The sequence below is a fragment of the Meles meles genome, chromosome 19 (assembly GCF_922984935.1).
Source record: "Meles meles chromosome 19, mMelMel3.1 paternal haplotype, whole genome shotgun sequence".
NCBI lineage: Eukaryota > Metazoa > Chordata > Mammalia > Carnivora > Mustelidae > Meles > Meles meles.
In genome coordinates, this window is record NC_060084.1 from 12,969,392 (window position 1) to 12,990,684 (window position 21,293).

The 21,293-nt window shown below is 45.0% G+C and overlaps 1 protein-coding gene across 1 annotated transcript in view; it reads right to left on the reverse strand.

The window, feature by feature from the left end:
- Positions 1 to 21,293, reverse strand: part of HYDIN (HYDIN axonemal central pair apparatus protein) — a 301,936-nt gene that overhangs the window by 55,353 nt on the left and 225,290 nt on the right. The window contains exons 50-61 of the mRNA XM_045986716.1: positions 20,687 to 20,846; positions 20,412 to 20,584; positions 18,882 to 19,080; positions 15,369 to 15,468; positions 12,960 to 13,059; positions 11,083 to 11,251; positions 10,399 to 10,637; positions 7,843 to 7,960; positions 2,668 to 2,872; positions 1,746 to 1,981; positions 831 to 982; positions 546 to 735 (exon numbers count right to left, since the gene is read on the reverse strand). Of these exons, the coding sequence (XP_045842672.1) occupies positions 546 to 735; positions 831 to 982; positions 1,746 to 1,981; positions 2,668 to 2,872; positions 7,843 to 7,960; positions 10,399 to 10,637; positions 11,083 to 11,251; positions 12,960 to 13,059; positions 15,369 to 15,468; positions 18,882 to 19,080; positions 20,412 to 20,584; positions 20,687 to 20,846 (2,041 nt within the window). The remainder of the gene's footprint in view (positions 1 to 545; positions 736 to 830; positions 983 to 1,745; positions 1,982 to 2,667; positions 2,873 to 7,842; positions 7,961 to 10,398; positions 10,638 to 11,082; positions 11,252 to 12,959; positions 13,060 to 15,368; positions 15,469 to 18,881; positions 19,081 to 20,411; positions 20,585 to 20,686; positions 20,847 to 21,293) is intronic.

Below are 21,293 nucleotides of genomic sequence, written 5' to 3' on the forward strand. Positions count from 1 at the left end.
CTGGGATCGAGCCCCGCATCAGACTCTCTGCTCAGTGGGGAGCCTGCTTCCTCCTCTCTCTGCCTGCCTCTCTGCCTACTTGTGATCTCTGTCTGTCAAATACGTAAATAAAAAAAAAAAATCTTAAAGTAACCCCACAATTTAATTGCTGAACCAAGAGTCCCCTGAGATGTGGCATTTCTCACCCCTACTGAGGTTTTTTTTTGCTTCTTCCTTATTAAAAATGCAATGTTCATTACAGAAAAAAATGGAAGGATAAAGAAGACACCAAGAATACCCATAGTCCTCCCTGCTTGGCTCAGGGTATATCCCTGCACACGCTTCACGCAGGAACTCTCGGCGAGCTGTGTGCTCTGCTTTCGTACACTCCTTGAGGGCAGACACTCTGGCTGACTCGGCTCTGCGTGCCCCACGCCTTACACAGGTTAACATGTGAGGAACATCAAAGTCCTCGCAGGTCAGGGATGGCAGAGACCTCAAAGCCGAAAGTCTGACTTCTGAGTCGCTCTTCTCCCTTTCCGTCCCACTCTTGCCCCCCGCAGTACCTGGGCGGGGATGGTGCCGTTGTTCTTGAGGACGAGAGGCAGCTTCTCTGACTGACCGAGAAGAAGCCTCTTGAAGAGGAGCAAGGGGTTTCCATGTTGGTTGCAGAGAACCGGCCGCACCACGATCACTCGAGGGAGGGTCCCTTCCCCGACGATATCAAATCCGAGGCTGCGGTTCCTGGTCAGGTTGCTGCAGGGAACCGGAAGAGGGAGACCCGTCTGCAGGGCCCTGCGGGGCATGGCATTGCCTCCTCATCCTGCAGGGAGGGGCAGGGGAGCTGGTACCTGGGCAAGCCATCCAAGGTAGCCTCGAAGATACACTGGTAGGTCTGCATGGTCTGCGGGGTGAAGGTCACCGTGGCAAAGGCATGTGAGCGGCTGGCAACACACATCTTATTAGGTTCCACTTCAAAAATGTCAGTGATTCGGGCAATGAGCTGGGGAGGGACAGCAGGGATCAGCGTGTGTCAGCATTTTCTCTGTCCCCTCCTTGTGGCCGAGTTTTAGGAAGACTGGAGGGACTGTAGGGACCCTGGGAAGGCCCCCAAAGGATTTTTTCATTCTTAAGGTTGGCCAGTGGGACTTGAGACTGACTATCCCCTCTTGATTTTAAGCTGAGAACACTAAGGTTTCTTCGCTCTTTTCAAGGGATAGTCTGCGAATTAGGGAGGAGGTAAATATATGTCTGAAATCCCCTGGTAAAAACCTATCTTGGAGAAATCAGGCTTGTTCCCTTTTTATGGTTTTCGTGCAGAACAGGAAAAAAGCTGCCCCTTCATGTCCAGAAAAAGGTCAGAGAGAAATGACTGGATGTCACCAGGGCCTGAGAGGGATGAGATCATCTGACATCCCCCAAACCCTCCTTTTCAGACAAATGGGCAGCACAAAACAGCCTGCCCGAGCCGGCACTCATCTTTGGCTCACGCCACAATGTTTCATCTATTAGATGCAGAGCTGAGTGTTGGATGGGTGAGTGAGCAGCTCGTTGGTGTGGACCATTTTAAAACCCAGAGGAAGCACCCACTGGGACAAATGTCCGGTTTCTTGGGAAACTACCCAGTGACCTCATCCGACTTCCGGCAGGGCCTGGGAGCCAGGCTGTCCCCACTCAGTTCTAGCAGCTCTACAGGAGGATTTCACGAGCTCTTCCCAAGGCTTCATGCCAGCTCTGGTGGGCTAGTGCCATTTGGGGCTGCTTACCTTGTTGGAGATGGGCTTAATGACGATGTTCACATCACACGCGATCTTCCCCACGTTGCTGATCTTGAACCGAGCCTTGGCCTGATGACCCACCAGGACGTTGCAGAAGATGAACTTGTTCTCGTCCTCCACAAAGAGCCCCCCACTCTCTATGGTCTGGAGGATGTTGGGCAGAGAGGCGCTGCTGCAGATCTGGTGCTCCTCAAATATCACGGCATTGTCGTCGGTCACAAAGGCTGGGGAGAAGGAGGGACGAGGTCTGATGGCCCAGCTCCTGCTTTCTGTCATGGCTAGTGTGAAGGTTAGCGTTCTGACGGAGGGTGGGCATAGAGGAGATGTAGGGGAATTCCCACAAGGGGAGGGGTGGGAGTGATGGCGCAAATTCTATCTTCTCTTCCTTTTCTGCACTGCTCCTGCTGGCTGTCAGAGCACAACCCGGTGTTCCTCCCAGTGGTAAGGACAGGTTAGATCCAGGATCTGGGGTGGGCATTTGGCCCATGGCGTGAGCTGTGCGGTGCCTATAGTCAAAGCAAGAGGAGTTCTCTCTGTGCTTTACCTGAATCCTGCTTAGTTAAAGTTAGAGTACGTGCAGTCGCTGACCACTGTTCTCTGCATATGTTGTCCACAGGGAATGGCCAGATCTGGTGTTCCCAGGTCCTGTGTCATACCCCATTACACCATTCCCAGATAATTCTATTTGTCTGAGAATCCTGGACCAAACTCAGGAAGACTAGGAGTTTAAAACTGAACATCTTTTAGGGGTATATGCCTTGCAAGTCTTTAAGGAAAAATATGGCTGAAGACACTACAGAAAGTTCTAAGGACCCAAAGGAAGCAGTGTGGCCATATGTGCCAATCACATGCATGGTGGGAAGGGGAGGGCCCTTCAGGGGAGAGGCTGTCCAATCTGAGTGCCCAGTACCTGGTAGACAGGCTTCGGCCAGCAAACTGTAAGGAATGCCAGCAGGCTGGTCTCTTGGGTCTCGGTCAGATATGTCGATCGCTATGAATTCCTCACACCTTCCCACGGGGTCAGCCACGCAGTCGACAGTGATGGCCTGCACTCCTCCTGGAGGGATGGAGCCGAATCCGGGGTACACAGTGAACATGCCGTGGGTGAAACGCGCCTGCAGAAACGATGGAGGCAGAGGGGGTGAAAGAGTCAGAGCTCTTCTAGCAGAGCCTGTAAGATGGCGTCGAGAGGGACCCATGGGGCCTCTCCTCACAGGCTTTCTCCGAACCCCAGCTTTCTCTCGGAGACAGAGAGAGCTCAGGGAATCTTCAGGGCTGGGCTCCCTCAGTGCTTCCGTCTGTGCCCATTCCTTCTGACCAGCTGTGACGGAGTGCGAGCTCAAGGAGACAGACATACTCCACATTGCACAAGTCTTACCAGATGGGAATCTCCTGGCGGAGGGGCCCAGACAGAACTCCAGGTAAGGCTGGGTCAGATACTCATGAGTCTGAATCCTCCCACCCCTGCTAGATTTTAACTGTTTGACCTTGGGCAAATGACTTCTCTGAGTCTGTCTATCCATGACATGGGGCTAAAGCCTCTACCTTGAATCACTGGAGGCTTCGAAGGAAGAAATGTGTGTGAGGCACTTCCCCTAGCATATGGCACAGAATGAAGGCTCAGAAAATGGGATATTATCACACACTCCTCTGGTTCCTAGGAGCTTCCTTCCTCTTCTTCCCCTCACACCCAGCTTCACTGACATGTAATAGACATAGGACATTGTATAAGTTGAAGGCTACAATGTGCTGATTGGATACTGGAATATACCACAAAGTGATTACCACAATAATGTTAGTTAACATGTATCAGCTCACATAATCACCTTTTGTGTTTTTGTATGATGAGAACATTTACCATCTACTCTCTCAGCAACTTTCAAGTATACAATACAGTACTATTAACTAGAGTCACCAAGCAAATATTAAATCCCCAGAACTAATCATCTTAAAAGGAAGTTTATACCCTTTGACCAACATCTCCCCATTCCTTCGACCACTACCAGAGCCTCGTGATCACATTGGGCAGAGGATAATCCAGGGTAATTTCCCTTATCTCAAGGTTTTTCATAAAATCTATCAATAAAGATGATCACCTATCATCAGGGAGATGCAAATCAAAATCACAACAAGATAGCACCTCATGCCTGTTTGAATGGTTAGTATCAAATTTATTATTGTCCACTGTTGGTAGGAATATAAATTGGTAAGAAGGAGAAGGTTTGAATAATAAGAATATGGTTGAATGTTGTCTTAAAGGAACAAAGTCACACTGAAGGCAAAGAATAGCAGGAAAGTGTAGACTCAACACAGCAAGTAGCGAGAAAGGAATGGTGAAGGAACCTTAGAAATCAAGAGTTCAGAAGCACCTCAGTTTCCTTTGATGGGAGATCCAGGGTGTGACCTTGAGAGTGAAGTGTCAAGGTGGGAGGGCAGACAGGGTCATTGGAACGAAGAGGTAGGGTATTAGAGAGAGGCTGCTTCACTGGGAGTAAAGAAGATACAGTGGGCTAAGAAGGCAAAACAAACAAGTGAAAATGAACGAAAAAAACCCCAACCCTGAAGATACATATGTTAGAAGGGATGAGAGTTATAGAAACACATGTAGAAAATTATGCATGTTAATTAAATAGAAGGCTTCTGTTGAAGAGGAAAATACTTGAGAAGACATAAAAACCAGTATGTAGAAAATTCAATCCAAATGCAGCCAACAATTACTGATGTCCAGAAAGTGCAGAGTACCTACTCTCTATTTTTGCCTTGATTGCACATGTGCTGGCTAGAGCTGTGGCAGCTATCTTGGAACCATGAGGAAAAGTCAAGAGACTCACAGACTTCAACGAGCCTCCAAGCCAACACAAGCAACTACCTACCTTATTTAAACATATCCTAGGCAAACCTAAGAGGCTCTTAACTTTAGAAAACAAACTGAGGGTTGCTGGAGGGGAGGAGGGTGAGGGATGCGATGACTGGGTGATGGACATTAAGGAAGGTACTTGATGTAATGAGCACTGGGTGTTATATGCAACTCATGAATCACTAAATTCTACCCTTAAACTAATAAAAAAAAGAAGAAAAAACCCCCATATCCTATCTGTTTAGACCACTACTGGTGGGGTGTTACTTGTAGCTAAACATAATCCACAATGCACTAGGAAGGCTTCTAGAAAGCCTTCAATGACTTGTAACAGTTACCAGGAACAGCAGGACTTATTCCTTCACCTTTCTGGAGGCTTATCCCTCCACACACACTTCAATTTTAGTATTTACCACATTGTCGATCAATTGCTTATTCACCCTCTGCCTTTCATAAGTGTCTAAAATATTTCCTCTACATCCATTTAGAGTCATATCGACAGTGTTCTAATGTTTGCTTTAATTGATAAACATTATTTAGAAAACTCAAGAGGAGAAGGGAAGTCTATCGAATTTACATACATAATTGCCTGCCATGATTTTACTTCCTACTTGGTGTTTCATAATTCTTTTTTTTTTTTTTAAGATTTTTAAAAAGATTTATTTAGGGCACCTGGGTGGCTCAGTTGTTAAGTGTTTGGCTTTGGCTCAGGTCATGATCCCAGGGTCCTGGGATTGAGCCCCAAATTGGGCTCCCTGTTCAGCAGGAAGCCTGCTTCTCCCTCTCCCCCTCCCCCTGATTGTATTCCCTCTCTCACTGTGTGTCTTTCACATATATAAATAAATAAAATAAACAATAAATAAATAATAAAATCTTTTTTTAAAAATAAAATCTTTCAAAAAAAGATTATCTGAGGGGGTGAGAGGAGGGGCAGACTCCCTGCTGAGTGCAGAGCCCAGCATGGGGCTCCATCTCACAATCCTGGGATCATGAAGAAACAAAATCAAGAGTTGGACACGTAACTGAATGAGCCACCCAAGATTTTTTTCCAAGAAATCTCTACCCACAATGTGGGGCTTGAACTCATGACCCTGAGATCAAGAGTCATATATGTTCTATCGACTGAGCCAGCTAGCTCCCTCCACAATTCCTTCTTTTATTATTTACTTTCTGTTCAGAGAACTTCCTTTAGCCAGTCTTTTGGGAGAGACCTGCTGATAACAAACTAATTTTCCTTCATTTTAGAATACTTTAATTTTCCATTTATTTCTGAGGCATATTTTTCCTGTACGTAAGATTTGGGCTTTACAATTGTCTACTTCCTGCACTTGCAAAATGTTGAGCCACTTTATTCTGGCTCCTATGGTTTTTGATAAGAAATCTGCTGTCATTCAAATAGTTTCCTTTCTATACGTAAGGTCATTCCTCTTTCACTGGTTTTAAGATTTTTTGTCTTTTGTGTTGAGAAGTCTGACTATGATGCGTGTGGGTGTGGATTTATTTAGGTTTGTCCTATTTGGGATTTGCCCAGATTTTGAATTTATAAGTTTACATCTTTTGCTAAATTTGGGAAGCTTTTGGTCATCATTTCTTTGAGTACCTTTTCAGCCCAACCTTATTTCTTTTCTTTTCTTTTTTTAAAGTTTATTTATTTATAATCTCTATCCTCAATGTGGGGCTCAAACTCATGACCCAGAGATCAAAAGTCACATGAAAACACTATCTACCAACTGTACCAGCTAGCTGCCCCAGTCCAACCCTATTTCTTATCTCTTTCTGGAAATCTGAGGACAGGGATATTAGATTTTTTCCACAGGCCTTCAGGGTCTGTTCATTTTTTAATTCATTAGACTCAAATAGATTTTTCTATTTTGAGTAGAACTCAAAACAGAGTTTATTTCTTCTCTTGTTTAGATTGGGTGGAATAATGGTTTCCCAAAGGTGTCCACATCCTAATCCCTGGTACCTGTGAATATGTTACCCTACATGGAAAAAAAAAAAACTTTGTTGATATGACTAAATTAAGAATGTTGAGATGGGGAGATTATCCTGTATTATCCTGGGACCAGTGTGATCACAGGGGTCCTTATATGTGGAAGGAACAAACCTAAGAGAGTTAGATGGGGATGTGACTATGGAAGAGGCTGGAGTCATAGGATGTGAGAAGAACTTGATCCATCATGGCGGGTTTTAAGGATGGAGGAAGGAAATCATGAACCAAGAAAGACAGGTGTCCTCTATAAGCTGGAAAAGGTAAGGAAATGGATTCTTTCCCCCAAAGTCTCCAGAAAAGAACACAGCTTTGCTAATACCTTGATGTTAGCCCAGTGAGGCCTATGTCAAGCTTCTGACCATGGAAGTATAAGCTAAAAAATTTGTATTGTCTTAAGCCACTATGTTTGAGGTAATTTGTTATGAGGGCAATAGGAAAAAAAGAGAGAGGAATTTCTATGGTTCTGTATTCAAGTTCATGGAGTTTTACCTCTATCCCCTCTATCCTCTTGTTGAACCCACCAACTGAATTAACTTTTGGTTATTTTTTCACTTTCAAAATTTCTATTTGGTTCTTTACATCTTCTCTTGTTTTGCTGAGAACTATGTTTTCATTTGTTCTAAGCATGTTTGTAATTGCTCTTTGAAGCATTTTTATGTTGGCTGCTTTACAATTTTTGTCAGATAATTCTAACAGTTATATTAAGGCTGGCACCTATTCCCTGTCTATTTCCAATTTGAGATCTTCCTTGTTTTTGGTATGATTCATGATTTTGATTTGAAACCTGGGACTTTTAGGTATTATGAGACTCAGAATCTTATTTAGATCTTCTGTTTGAGTGGGGCTTCTCTGACATCACTCTGGCAAGAAAGATGAAGTATATCTATTTCATCTTACTAAAGCAGAAGTCTTAAAACCTGCTTTTATTTAAGCCAGTCCAAATGGGCTTTGTTTCTTATAAATAGATGATCCATGATTAAAACATGTATGAAGAGATGAAACTTAATTTTAAGGCAATGAGAACCAATGAAGATTTTAAAACAAGAGAGGATATCAAATGAAAAGTCAATGCCTTTCCTGAAAATAAAAGTGATATTTCAAGAGAGCTGTATTCCTGTCACGGTAGGTTCAGATCTTGCTAGCATAGGGAGGTATCTGTGGCAAGAACTAGGCAGGAGAGAGCTAGTTGGAAGGCAGCCTTCTGGGGTTCCTTTGACAAGGAAAAGGGTGCTCACCTGGTTTGTGACATTTACTTCTTTCTGAACTACATCAGAGAACTTGGTTGCTTTGGAAGGGCCAGGCTTGTAGAAGCTCTCGCTTTCCCGGGATCGTGCACGTCTGACATGGCTGACTCTGATTAAAGAAGCAAGAGGACACCCTCAGGTTGGGGTGGTGATATTAAGTATGATCTGTCAGCTAATTGCATGTTCTCTTCTCCCAAGAATGGGAGAGATAGCCAAGGGGGCATCTGGGAAAGTCAGCTTATTTATCATTAGCAGACCTCATTCAACAATGATAAGAAAATTATATAAAGATATTGGACTTATTGAATATGATTCATAAGGACATTGAAAATTGCTGCAAGAAAACAATAATGTTTAAGTGTTTACTTGAATTCTCTGGAAAGCAGTGTGTGAAAATTACTTATAGAAAATAACTTGTAGAAAAATCTGTAACCTGATCTTACTTAAAAAAAATGAGATGTCAATGGAGGACATTGGGAGATGGAGAGGAGAAGGAAGTTGAGGGAAATTGGAAGGGGAGGTGAACCATAAGAGACTATGGACTCTGAAAAACAACCTGAGGGTTTTGAAGGGGCGGGGGTGGGAGGTTGGGGGAACCAGGTGGTGGGTAATAGGGAGCGCACGTATTGCATGGAGCACTGGGTGTTGTGCAAAAACAATGAATACTGTTACGCTGAAAAAATAAATTAATTAATTAATAAAAAAATGAGATGTCAAATAAAAACTTAAATTTTGTCCCCTTTCTTCACATTTATAGGCATGGTGTTTTTATTCTTATTTATTTTTAAGATTTTATTTATTTATTTGACAGACAGAGATAACAAGTAGGCAGAGCAGCAGGCAGGGGGGAGGGTTGGGGGGGGAAGAAGGCTCCCTGCTGAGCAGAGAGCCCGATGTGGGGCTTGATCCCAGGACCCTGAGATCATGACCTGAGCTGAAGGCAGAGGCTTTAACCTGCTGAGCCACCCAGGTGCCCCAGTCATGGTGTTTTTAAACTGAGTTTAGGCAATAGCTTGAACATAAGTTCTGTTTGCTTCACCTGAAGCTAGTTTATTCAATAATTAGTTTTCTGGAGGCCAGTTAACCTACAATGTCCAATGCATTTGAGGTGCAATCTTAAACTTTTGAGAGTTTTATCTAGTTCAGCATTCACTTGCTCAATGACCAGAACAATTACATTTCAACCCTCTTTGAGTATTTTGCATGAATTTGTACACATTAAGATGAAAAACAAATTAAAACTAAAACAACTTAAAGCAAATACAAATATATCATAATATCTATAAACAGTATTAAATTATGATAAAATAGATGCTTAAAAAGTTGCATAAATTAAATTGAAATTAAATTTGGAAGGAAGAGACTTATTTTTGTGTGTGTGAAGCAAACATTAGTATTAATAAGCAAGAATCATGCATCAACTTCTATTATAAAGGCTACTAAGAAAAAAGGCTAGGGCTTTTTTTCTCTTTAGAAGGAGATTTTAGATAGCTTAGCCCACATTTCTTAATATGTTCAAACTTAGCCACAATGGAAGAGAGTATCTACAAAAATGCAAAACAACTATAAACAAGGCATGTCTGATTTAAAACAATTAACTGGAAAGTCAATTTTAAACTAATTAATTAATTAGGGAGTCAATTAATTAGGACAAAGAGCCTTGGGAATTGGTAAAACTGTACTTAATTTGCCAAAGAAAGGATATGACCATCAAAAGCCAAAAGCATGCAAAAAGGTAAAGTCTTTTAGAGAATTAAGAGCTGCTTTGTGAAGAATACAGAGTTTTGCCTTTGGAACAACTAAGAGAGCTGTTGTGACAGTGCCTTCATGCAGAGAAGGTCAAAGCAGGGCCCAGTAGATGGAAGGCAGCAGTGTGCTTCCCTTGTCTATATTTCTGGGGTACCTTCTACCACCTCCCATGTGAGGCACAGCTCTGATTCTTTTGACTTAGTTTGTGGTTACACTAGTTCCTCCACATCCTACAGGACAATAAATAGGACAATGACTTACTGTGAGTCCTGCAGCATGTTAGAAGTACCAGGACAACAGACACAACTGCACATGGAAGACTTTATATTTGTTCAATTAAATCTATCACATGTGTGACAGTAAGAAAACATATGAAATCTGAGGGCAGAGATGTGGGTTCAGAACTGAGATCTACTGGTGATTTCTTGCCTAATCTTAGACAAGCATTTCATTCTTTCTTATTTTTTTTAAAAGATTTTATTTATTTATTTGACAGACAGAGATCACAAGTAGGCAGAGAGGCAGGCAGAGAGAGAGGGGGAAGCAGGCTCCCTGCTGAGCAGAGAACCCGATGCGGGGCTCGATCCCAGGACCCGGAGATCATGACCTGAGCTAAAGGCAGAGGCTTTAACCCACAGAGCCACCCAGGTGCCCCAGACATGCCTTCTAAACCTTAGTGACCTCACCCCAGGAAAAGGGGATTGGGTGAATTTAGATAAAATATTTGAAAGCTCTTCATAAAATACAATTCCCTAATTAGCCCGCGAATGGCATGAGGTAAGTATAGACTTGTCTTACACTTTCTTTTGATGAATGGGGCTCTCCCCGGTCAGCCTATAGAGGGCGTACTTGAAGTCAGTAACACCTTGATTTTCTATGCTGAAGGTGGTGCTTTTCCGGGTGCCACAGATCAAAGCCCCAAAGTTGATGATGGAGGAGGGGCTGATGTTGTATTTAGAGTACACCGCGTTCACAGAAAACTTGATTGGGATGCTGGCAATGGTTTCACCTCCTTCTGTGATATTGGGTTCAATAATCTAGAAAGTGAGGAAGGATTGGGAAGATGTCAGTCACTATGCTCCAGGACTTCCAGGACTATCTACTTCATTCTCTGCTTTCATTACTGCCATGAAGCCAATTTCATTCTTTCTTTCATTTTCTTCATATTATTGCTCCAAGAGTATTAGAAAATACTGATATCAAACTTACTAGGTATTAGCCATGGATCAACGTGGACCGAGCTGACCTCCTCTTTCACTTCCCCACTCTTTTCTTGCACTTGATGTCTGAACTCAGCTCTCCAAAGATCGTGGCTCTATTGCCTGTCTGGCACTCTTGGTTGCTGATGACTTTGCACACCCTCCCACCTAACCAAACCCTGGAGCATGGGCTAGGTGATGTAGCCTTTATTTATTTATTTATTTTTGGGCATGAGTCCCAAAATCCTGTCACCGAGTGAATCCTCCCTTTGAGCTATTTTACCTGACAGCGCAGAATTGGTTGGTGTTCAATCTTCACTTCCTTTTTTGCCCGAAATAACACCTGGACATTTGTGGGCTTTTCCGCTGAGGTTAATGAGCCCTTCTTGGGTTGGATAGAGATCATGGAATTTACATTGGTTGCCAAAATCCCCAAGGAGTCCACAGAAAAGCTGAAAGATGAGAATGAAAGGCCAGTTGAAATCATTCTGGGGAACCCGAGATACTAGAGAGGAGACTCCAGATGGTTGAGTGTCTGCCATGTCTGCTCAAGCACTGTGTCTGGAAGTGCCCACTGTGCTTTGTGCTCTATGAGCACCCCTCTGCAGCCAGGACTGACTAGGCCGGCGAGTAATGCTTGAGGCAAAGATAGCCATCTCTAGCCTGAGGTCAAGAGGTGCCTTTGCAGGAGATCTCTTGTCCAACAGGGACACTTGATGCTGGATATGGACCAACTAATTGAATTCATCTTTCTGTCTGTCTCTCCCCCTATCTCTCCCTTTCTCTCTCTGTCTCCCTTCCTCCCCTCTATAGGACTGAATATTAGCACATACACAGGGTACAGTGATGCAGAAGCCAGGGGATCTAAAGACAGAGAGAAAGTGGGGGCAGAAGCCATTTAGCAGAGGCACTTGGAAAGGGAGGCCATGGTCCAGTGGGGACGAGGTGGGAAGCCACAGAGAGCAGCTGACTCATGAGAATGGCAGAGGGACTGCAACAGGAGCAAGGAATTTAAGTGGAGGTGGGACACCTGGAGTTTCTTTGGGGACCTAAATGTCACCCCCACGCTCCAGGAGACATGGCCATGCCATTGCTGCATGCTTGGTGCTTGAGCTTCCTCACTTTCCCGCAAGTTCCTTCTATGAATTTTGATCACCTGCTCCATCCCGAGGTTGACTGGTCCACGTAATCTAGAAGAGCAGAACTAACGTTCTGTGATAACCTACAACAAAACTCAGAAGCCAGCAGGATCCCACTCAGGGCTACTTCCAAGGGGTCAGTGGTTTTCTTCTAAGTTTGTTAAGCTTCTATTTATATTTATCTATTTCAGTGCATGGGCGTAATAATGGTAGCCTGAGGTGGGACTTCTCTCATTTCAGCCTTCTTTTAGCTGAAATGAAGCTATTGTGAAAGCACGGAATTCCTTCTAAGTCTGTGAGGGGCAAGTCCTTTCATCAACCGCGAGTTCTTCCAGGAGAAGGATCATCTTCCACAGAACAGATTGGCCATGGCTGCTGGCATTGCCCCCAAGGGTTGTGTGGCCCTACCTGAGTTACCTCCTCCCTCCCCCCACCTGGCACCACCCTTTCTTCTCTGAGAAATCTCTTATTTAGTCTTTCATTTCTCATCTCGAGAGATGAGCACAAGCTGGAGCTCCATTCTGCCAGGCCACCATTTGGGTTCTATAACACAGTGATTCTCAAAACTAAAAAAAGAAAATTGGAAAAAGCCCTTTTTTTCATATGAAATCTTACATGGAATGTCAACTTATGAAACAGATTGGAGCCAAGAGGAGGACAGGCCAGTTGAAGGCCAGGTCTCCATCTCCAATCTCTCCCTCCATCCCCTGGACCTCCCCTCACCTATCACGTCTTCTTCCTGACCTCTCCCTCTGAGTCTCTCTCCCACCCCCAGGGCCCTGTGGCTCTGGGTGCTTTGAGAGGGACTTCAAGGGTCCCTGTAAAGCCACAGAGTTGAAAGCAGCATGAAAACCTCTGCTCTTAGCAGTTGGAATTTCATTCATTTGAAGCCTGAGAGAGGCTACAAACAGAGATGGTTCTTATGATTTCCTCAATCAGGTTTCTGTTTTTACCTCCCAGATGGCGCTTCCTCCCCATGAGTGGAGGTGGATGACCATATGCCTGATGGATTCCAGGTTACCTGAACATGATCTCATACTTCCCACGATTCTTCAGCTGGAGGGGCTGCTTCACCTCTTCCATGACCTTCACGATGCCAAAGTCAAGGCCTCCTTCAGCTCCTGTAGAGAGCAGCGGCCAGGGTGGGGAGGGGGATTAGATGGCATGGGAGTCAGAGGCAGAGGAACTTCCTATTGAAGTTCCCATGGAAAATCCATGGTGTCAAGCTCAGAAAATTTATGTTCTGAAAACACTGCAGCTGAGAAAACTGCCCGTAACCGAGTCTCAGCAAACAAACGATGGACTCTGCTTTGGCACCTACTTCAGCTCCCTCCATCTTAGGGCCGCTGTCCTTTTCTTCATGCTTTCCATCAGTGAAAACTTCTAGTAGCGGGGCACCTGGGTGGCTCAGTGGGTTAAAGCCTCTGCCTTCAGCTCAGGTCATGATCCCAGGGTCCTGGGATCGAGCCCCACATCGGGCTCTCTGCTCAGCAAGGAGCCTGCTTCTCCCTTTCTCTCTCTCTCTCTGCCTGCCTCTTTGCCTGCTTTGTGATCTCAGTCTGTCAAATAAATAAATACAATCTTAAAAAAAAAAACCAACTTCTAGTAGCTAAAAAATTGTTTGCATCAAGTATATAGTCAACATAGTTAGAATATTACATACAAATTTGTATTGTTTGACTCAGCACTGCCTCATAAGCATTTCCCCACATAATTAAAAACTCCTTATAAATGTGATGATCTTTTTAAAAAAATTTATTTATTTTTAATATTTTATTTATTTGACAGAGAGAAATCACAACTAGGCAGAGAGGCAGGCAGAGAGAGAGGAGGAAGCAGGCTCCCCGGCGAGCAGAGAGCCCGATGTGGGGCTCGATCCCAGGACCCTGGGATCATGACCTGAGCTGAAGGCAGAGGCTTTAACCCACTGAGCCACCCAGGCGCCCCTATAAATGTGATGATCTTAATGGTCATATAATATACCACGATATGCTCTTCTATAATTTACAGTATTATTTCTATGGCAATAGTGTTCCATTCTTTTTTTTTTTTTAAGATTTTGTTTATTTATTTGTCAGAGGGAGAGAGATCACAAGTAGACAGAGAGACAGTCAGAGAGAGAGGGAAGCAGGCTCCCTGCTGAGCAGAGAGCCTGATGGGGGGCTCGATTCCAGGACCCCGAGATCATAACCTGAGCCAAAGGCAGAGGCTTAACTCACTGAGCCACCCATGTGCCCCAATAGGGTTCCATTCTTAATAGATAGTTTATTTCCAATTTTCATTAGTACAAATAATGCTGCAATAAATATCCTTGTACATAAGACTCATGACATCTAGGCAAACAGGCAACTCTCATGTTCTCTGAATCTTGCTGAGAAGGAGGGCAAGCAGAAGAAGCAAGAATAATGGAAAACTGCATGCCAACAAGGAGGGTCTAACCTGGGTGTGAGGTCAGTGCGGTGGGCAAAATAATGCTCTGTGCCCTTAGAAGGTGTCTGTGTCCTTATCCCTGTGAATATGCATATGAACCTGTGAATATGCTTGATCATATGGCAAAGGGGGATGATGGATGGAATTAAGGTTGCTCATCAGCTGACTGTCTATCATCTGACTTTGAAAAAGAAAGAGTATCCTGGGTTCTCTGGGTGGGCCCGCTGTAATCACTACACAAGTAGAAGAGGGAGATAGAAGTGGAGAACAAGAGAGATGATGGTGTGAGAAGGACCTGACCCTACGATGTTGGCTTTGAAGATGGAGAAAAAAGGACCCATGAACCAAGGATGTAGGTAGCTTCTAGAAGCTAGAAAAGGTGAAGAAGTGGATTCCCTTCCAGAGTTCCAGAAAGGAACGTGGCTCTGCTAATATCTTGATGTTAGCCCAGTTAGATCAGTTTTGGACTTCGGACCCATGGAACTGTAAGATGATAAATCCGTATTGTTCTGAGCCATAATTCGTGGCAGTTTGTTACAGCAGTGATGGAAGACTGATGCAGGCAGGAAAAGAGCTCTGCCAACCTCGTAATTATCGCCACCCCTTGTCATCTCTAGCTGGAGAAAACTAAGATTTGTAGCCATGTTGCCGACATTACTCTGGGGCTTGCGTCACTATTTGCTGAAATTCCACATCCTCCCCAACAACCATTAGTCTTCCCGTACATAAGAAATACACTGCACTCAGGGGCGCCTGGGTGGCTCAGTGGGTTAAAGCCTCTGCCTTGGGCTCAGGTCATGATCCCAGGGTCCTGGGATTAAGCCGCGTCGGGCTCTCTGCTCAGCAGGGAGCCTGCTTCCTCCTCTCTCTCTGCCTCCTTTTCTGCCTACTTGTGATCTCTGTCAAATAAATAAATAAAATCTTAAAAAAAAAAAAAAGAAATACATTGCACTCAAAGATGTAACTTCTAAACACCCTTTCCCTGAAGGGGTCAACAGACCTTTGGGGAAGGTGATGTCCAAGGCGACGTCATAAGACTCTGCAAAGACCAATATGTTTTCGACCTGGACCACACCAACAAGATTTTCTGCATCTAAAACCTGTTAGGGTAAAAGGGATTCTTCAGTAAAAGCAAGATCCATGGGGGACTTGGAGCTTGAACTACATGCCATGCAGCAGGAATGATGAAGAAGGAGATGTGGTCGAGAATATTTTAAAGATGTATTTAGCTTTTGTCTTCGGTGACCATTTGGTATGACTGGTGTTCTCATAACATCCTTTGGGAAATGCCAGTGTAGACAATCAATATAAGAATGGGGAAAAGCGACTGCATTTTTCATCTTGTCCACTTACGAGGATTAAATTATTTGCATGACTTTCACTGCATTATTGAAGTTTAGGGCTGTGAGTATACATACAAAGCAAAGTGTTCTTTGGAACTTCTAAATAAAATAAACCTGAAGAGCATTTTTCTGCCTGTTGAAACAGAAAACTTACACATTGTCAATTACCCTTGTTTTACTGATTTTACAAATCTGAATTCCCCTGTTCTTTGTTTCTGGTTCAACCTATGGAAAAAGCACTAGATTTTCATATAAAATAAGTGTTTAATGTTTCTCTCCAGGAAATTTCAAATGTTTTATTTAAGTGAACACCTTTGCTATTCAAGTTGGAAGTGTTAAAAAAAAAAAAATGCAAACCTGCCCCCGCCCCCTAGGTGCTCACGGTCCCCTCCCTCCCTGTCCCGAGGAGCATCTGAACTGCTGTCAGCTGTCAGCCGGATCCTACTTTTAACTCCCAAGACAGACAAGGGGGTGATAAAGTGTCCATTTATCAAGGGGAAGAGCCGTTGGCCATGGGGGGGTAGTTCTCCCGGAAACCCCTGCCTCTCCGGTGGTGCCTCAAATTGAGAAATAAAGTCACCAGCTCTCCATGACTTGTGCCTGGTGTCAAGGGGGAAATGGGTAGCTGTCACCAAACTCAAGTTTTTCCATCCTTTCTTTCTTTGTGCATTTTGCCAACGTTTCCCAGAGCAAATTGGACCGACTTAAGTTTTACCTTCTTTTGCTGCTCAGCCTCTCTCAGAGATGACAAGAAGGACCGGCAGCAGGAGGGCAAAGAGGACAAACAATCGGGATTATCATTTCCATAATTTACACAGCACCTTTCTCCTGATAGATGCCACGCACCCAGAGCATTCTATTTCCTTTGCTTTCTTATTGGAATAGAGGGTGGAAATGAAATTTTGTAACTGAGGGAAATAGGACGAACAAGTTAAGAAGTACACAAATAAAATAAAGTGAGTTCACCAGAGCACTTTCCAAGGGGACCAGAAAGCAAGGCATTTCCTCATGTAGGTGTTGAAGGAATCTGGGGAAGAGAAATCTTAGACAACTTTAAGGAGCTTGAGGGGAAACCCACTGTGTGTGCTCTGACTGGAACACACAGGGATGTCATATCATCCCTAAAACAAAGAAATGTTTCCATACCAGCTGGTAAACATCTGTCACATGACCTCTCCAAGTATCCCATCTCGCCTGCCTCCCCCACACCCCCACACAGGAACCCCTGGGGGTTCCATGACCCAGCACAGAAGGATGAAGCTGACAAAGCTGGGGCCCTACACCAGCCATGCGGCCTGGGTGATTGTGTAGAGACCCTGTCTGTATAGAGACTGGTGTTTAAAATGTTGACTACCACCCTCTGATACTCAAAACCAATTGTTGATTAAATGAATCTCTCAGTATCTGTGTTCAGCTACCCTAAGGACTGTCGTAGGTAGGTGACAAGAGAGCCTGGATCCATTGAGCGGACCCGAAAGTAGAAACAGGATTAATTCATGGAAGTCACAGTTGGAAATCTGAACCCAGCCCAAGGAAGAATTAATAGACCTGTTCAAAGGAAGAGCACGCTGCTTTGGGAGTGAGTTTTCTATCCCTGCAAGTATTCAAAGAGAAGCTTGGATAATCCCTTCATTGTTGCAGAATCGATGCAACAAGCATCAAAAGTCAATGAGATTCACTCATTCATTCATTCGTTCGTTCATCTTACAAATTCTCCTGAGTAACTTCTACGTTCAGGCCTGTGCTAGATGTTGGGGATCTGATGGGGCAGCGGACTGAATGGCGGCCATGTCTTAACCCCTAGAACCCGTGAATGTGACTTTATTTGGAAAAAGTCTTTGCAGGTGTAATTAAATGAAAGATCTCAAGATGAGATCGTCCTGGTTTATCTGGTGGGCCCTAAACCCAATGACACATGTCCTCATGAAAGACAGAAGAGGAGACACAGGCAAAGAAGGCCGTGTGAAGACGGAAGCAGGGGTTGGACTGACACAGCCACGAGCCCAAGAACTGGAGCCACCAGGAGCCGGAAGAGGCGAGGAAGAAGTTTTTTCCCTAGAGGCTTCAGAGGGAATGTGGCTCTGCAGATACCTCAATTTCAGACTTTTGGCTTCCAGAATTGTAAGAGAATAAATGTGTGTTGTTTTAAGCCACTTAGTTTGTGGTGGTTTGTGGGCATTTGTTACATCAGCTCTCGGGCATGAAAACAAATGATAAGCAAGTCAGGCAAGACCTTGTCCTGATGTCGTTCACGAGAGAAACTAAAGAAACAGGACATCCACCAGGGGGAGGCGCTCTGGAGAACAGAAGGCAGGGTGAGGGACTGCACATGAGGGGATTTCTTCTGTGGGGTGATTAGTGGAACCCAGTTGGAGCAGTGTTGTTTAGTAGATGCCCGCAGAGCCTAGGGGCAACATTCTTGGCAGGTTTGTGGCAAGGCCAAGGGCCTGAGGCAGGAAAAAGCCAAGAGACCACGTGACAGAGCTGAGGTGTGAAAGCTAGGGTAGGGACTGAGGCGGGAAGGGCCTGAGAAGCCTGTGGGGACCCTGGGCTCCATCTTCACTGCGGCTGGAGCCAGCAGGTTGCTGCGGGGAGGAGAGGGGCTTGACCTGACTGACCCACAGCGGGAATCGGGCCCAAATGCAGGCAAGAGACGCGCTGTGGGCAGCCTGGGAGAGGGCGGTGGCAGTGTGGGCAGAGGAGCGGGTGGGAGGGAGACAGGCTGGGAGGCAGCTGGAGGGCAGGCTGTCAGGGGAAGGAGGGAAGATGGTTCCTGGGTGTCTGCTGGGAGCACCTGGGTGAAAGGTGATGGTACCGAGATAGGCATCTGGTCTGAGCCGTGACAGGGTTTCAGAGTGAGGAATCGGGAGTCTCAGGCTTACTTTGGGATAGTAACACCATCCCCTCCCTCCCTCCGTCCGTCCGCACCGAGTGAGCGTGCTGTTTGTGCAGCGGGCAATCAGCCGTGAACAAGACTACCCCCCCTGGAGCTTACAGTTGGGTGCAGAGCAAGACACCGTGGGTCAGTGGTTGTCAAAAAGGGATCAGTAAGGAGTGTGTAACACAGAGACGTGGCTCCATGTGTGTGTGTGTGTGTGAGTGTGTGCTTGTCAGAGAACCCAGGATGTACACATTCTGATGGCCAAGTCTGGAGATGTGTGACGCCTCACCTCCAACCGGATCACCTTCTTGATGTTGACAGGCTTGGAGGGCTGGAAGTACACCTGCAGGCTGTACTCAGCCTTGCTGGGGATGGTCCCCTGCATGGTGGACACGGCGAAGTCATCGCCCAGGTGATCCAGGCTGGTGATCCTCCAGGCCACCGGCAGGGGTGTGACGTTGCGGAGAAGAAGCACTTTGCATTCTTTCCTGCAGAGACCAAAAGGAGTTTTGTCCATCTCACATGATTCTGATTTATTCAGGCAGGTCCGAAAATGCCCTTCTGGTTACTTTAGTCATTGCTTAGCTCACTAACTGGAGTTCACCAGGGGACAGGGCCTTGCGGTAATGAAGAAGGAATGCAGGATACATATCATTACAGTCTCTGCTAGTAGCCCCGGAAATAAACATTCTCTATTTAGAATAATATAATGCCAGTGGATAAGATGTTAAGTTCCAGTTTTTGTCTAGTGTTCCCTGTGCTTTAATTCCTTCCTTCCTTCCTTCCTTTTCCAGGAGAATCTATTTTTTTTATTGTTATGTTAGTCACCATAAAATACAGCATTAGTTTTTGATGCACTGTTCCAAGATTCATTGTTTACATACAACACCCAGTGCTCCATGCAATACGTGCCCTCCTTAACACCCATCACCGGGCTCACCCATCCCCCACCCTGCCTCCTCTCTAGAACCCCTTTTCCCGGAGTCCACAGTCTCTCATGGTTCGTCTCCTCCTCTGATTTCCCTCAATTTACTTTTCCTTTCCTTCTCCTAATGTCCTCCATGTTATTCCTTATGTTCCACAAGTGGAGAAAGGGGAACCCTCTTACACTGTTGGTGGGAATGCAAGCTGGGCAGCCACTTTGAAAAACAGTGTGGGGTTTTAAAATTAAAATTAAAAATAGAGCTTCTCTATGACCTGGTGATTGCACTACTGGGTATTTACCCCAAAGATACCGATGCAGTGAGAAGAAAGGCTATATGCACCTCAGTGTATATGTACTTAGCAGCCATGTCCACAATCGTCAAACTGTGGAAAGAGCTGAGATGCCCTTCAACAGACGAATGGATAAAGAAGATGTGGTCCGTATATACTATGGAATATTACTCAGCCATCAGAAAGGATGAATACCCAACTTTTGCGTCAACATGGATGGGACTGGAGGAGATTATGCTGAGTGAAGTAAGTCAAGCAGAGAAAGACAATTATTATGTGGTTTCACTTACTTGTGCTTTAACTTCTAAAGCAAAGATTCTTAACCTTTGAGGGCAAGGGACTGCTTAGAGAATTTGGAAAAAGTGATCCCTTCTGAGAAAAATGCAAATACGCACACATTCTGGCAGTTAATTTTGGGGGGTGGTTGGCCCTGGACCCCACGGGCGAAACATCTTGGTTTGTACAGGACCAGAAGTTTCCCCAGATGTAGGATTTTCTGTGCTAAAACAAGGAGAGGGCTGAGAAAATCGGGATGAGTTGCCCACCCTAGGCCTAAATGTTCTTTAAAGCCCATTGCAGTTCTGGTATCATCCAGAACTCTGACCTGTGCAACAAGAGCCGGTCAAAATGCAATTGTTTGGAGTCCAGCTCGAGTTCTGGGCGGACCCCTTGACAGGTTAACTTGAAGACAGCTGGCTCTGGGTTCTCCTTGATGCAGCAGACAATGCAGTCATCAAAGACACCGACCGCGGTAGGGTAGGCCCATATATTCAGAATCTAAAGGAAGCATCAAAACAGTACATTGATGCTAAGAATGCCGCAACCTCCAATTTCCCAAGAAAGACTTGTCCTGGTGGACTTGTTTCCGTGTGGCTGTACCTGCTTCTCATTGGGTTTCAGAGTCATGTTGATGGGCTCCAGGAAGTAGGTGTTTGCTTTGGCATCATTCTGAAAACAGAAGAATGCCTCCACGACCATTGGGGAATTGTTCAGGATGGTCAGCGTCTCTGTGTTGCCTGGGAATAAGGAGGACTTGTACCTGGAAGTGAACAAAGATCAGGGGTGTGGATGTAAGGATGGACTGGGAGTTCAGAAGGCAAAGGAGACTGTGGGGCGTACGGCAGTGCCAGAGGGTAAGATGGTACACTGAGGCAGCGGCCTGGCAGCTAAGCTTCACAGCTGTGAAGACTTGCAGCTGCACTTGATTCCACCCCCCGCCCCTGCCAAGCCTTGGTCTCCTCATCTCTAAGATGGGATGATAATACTTCTTAGGATTCCTATGAGTATTACACACAATGGTGTACCTAATGCTCTTCAGGACAGCTACAGATATCAAATGCCCCCAGATGGTAGCTATTATTGCAAAGTATTCTTTTTTTTAAAAAGTTTATTTATTTCTTTAAGTAATCTCTATACCCAACGTGGGGCTCGAACTCATGACCCTGAGATCAAGAGTCACATGCTCTATCAACAGAGCCAGCCAGGT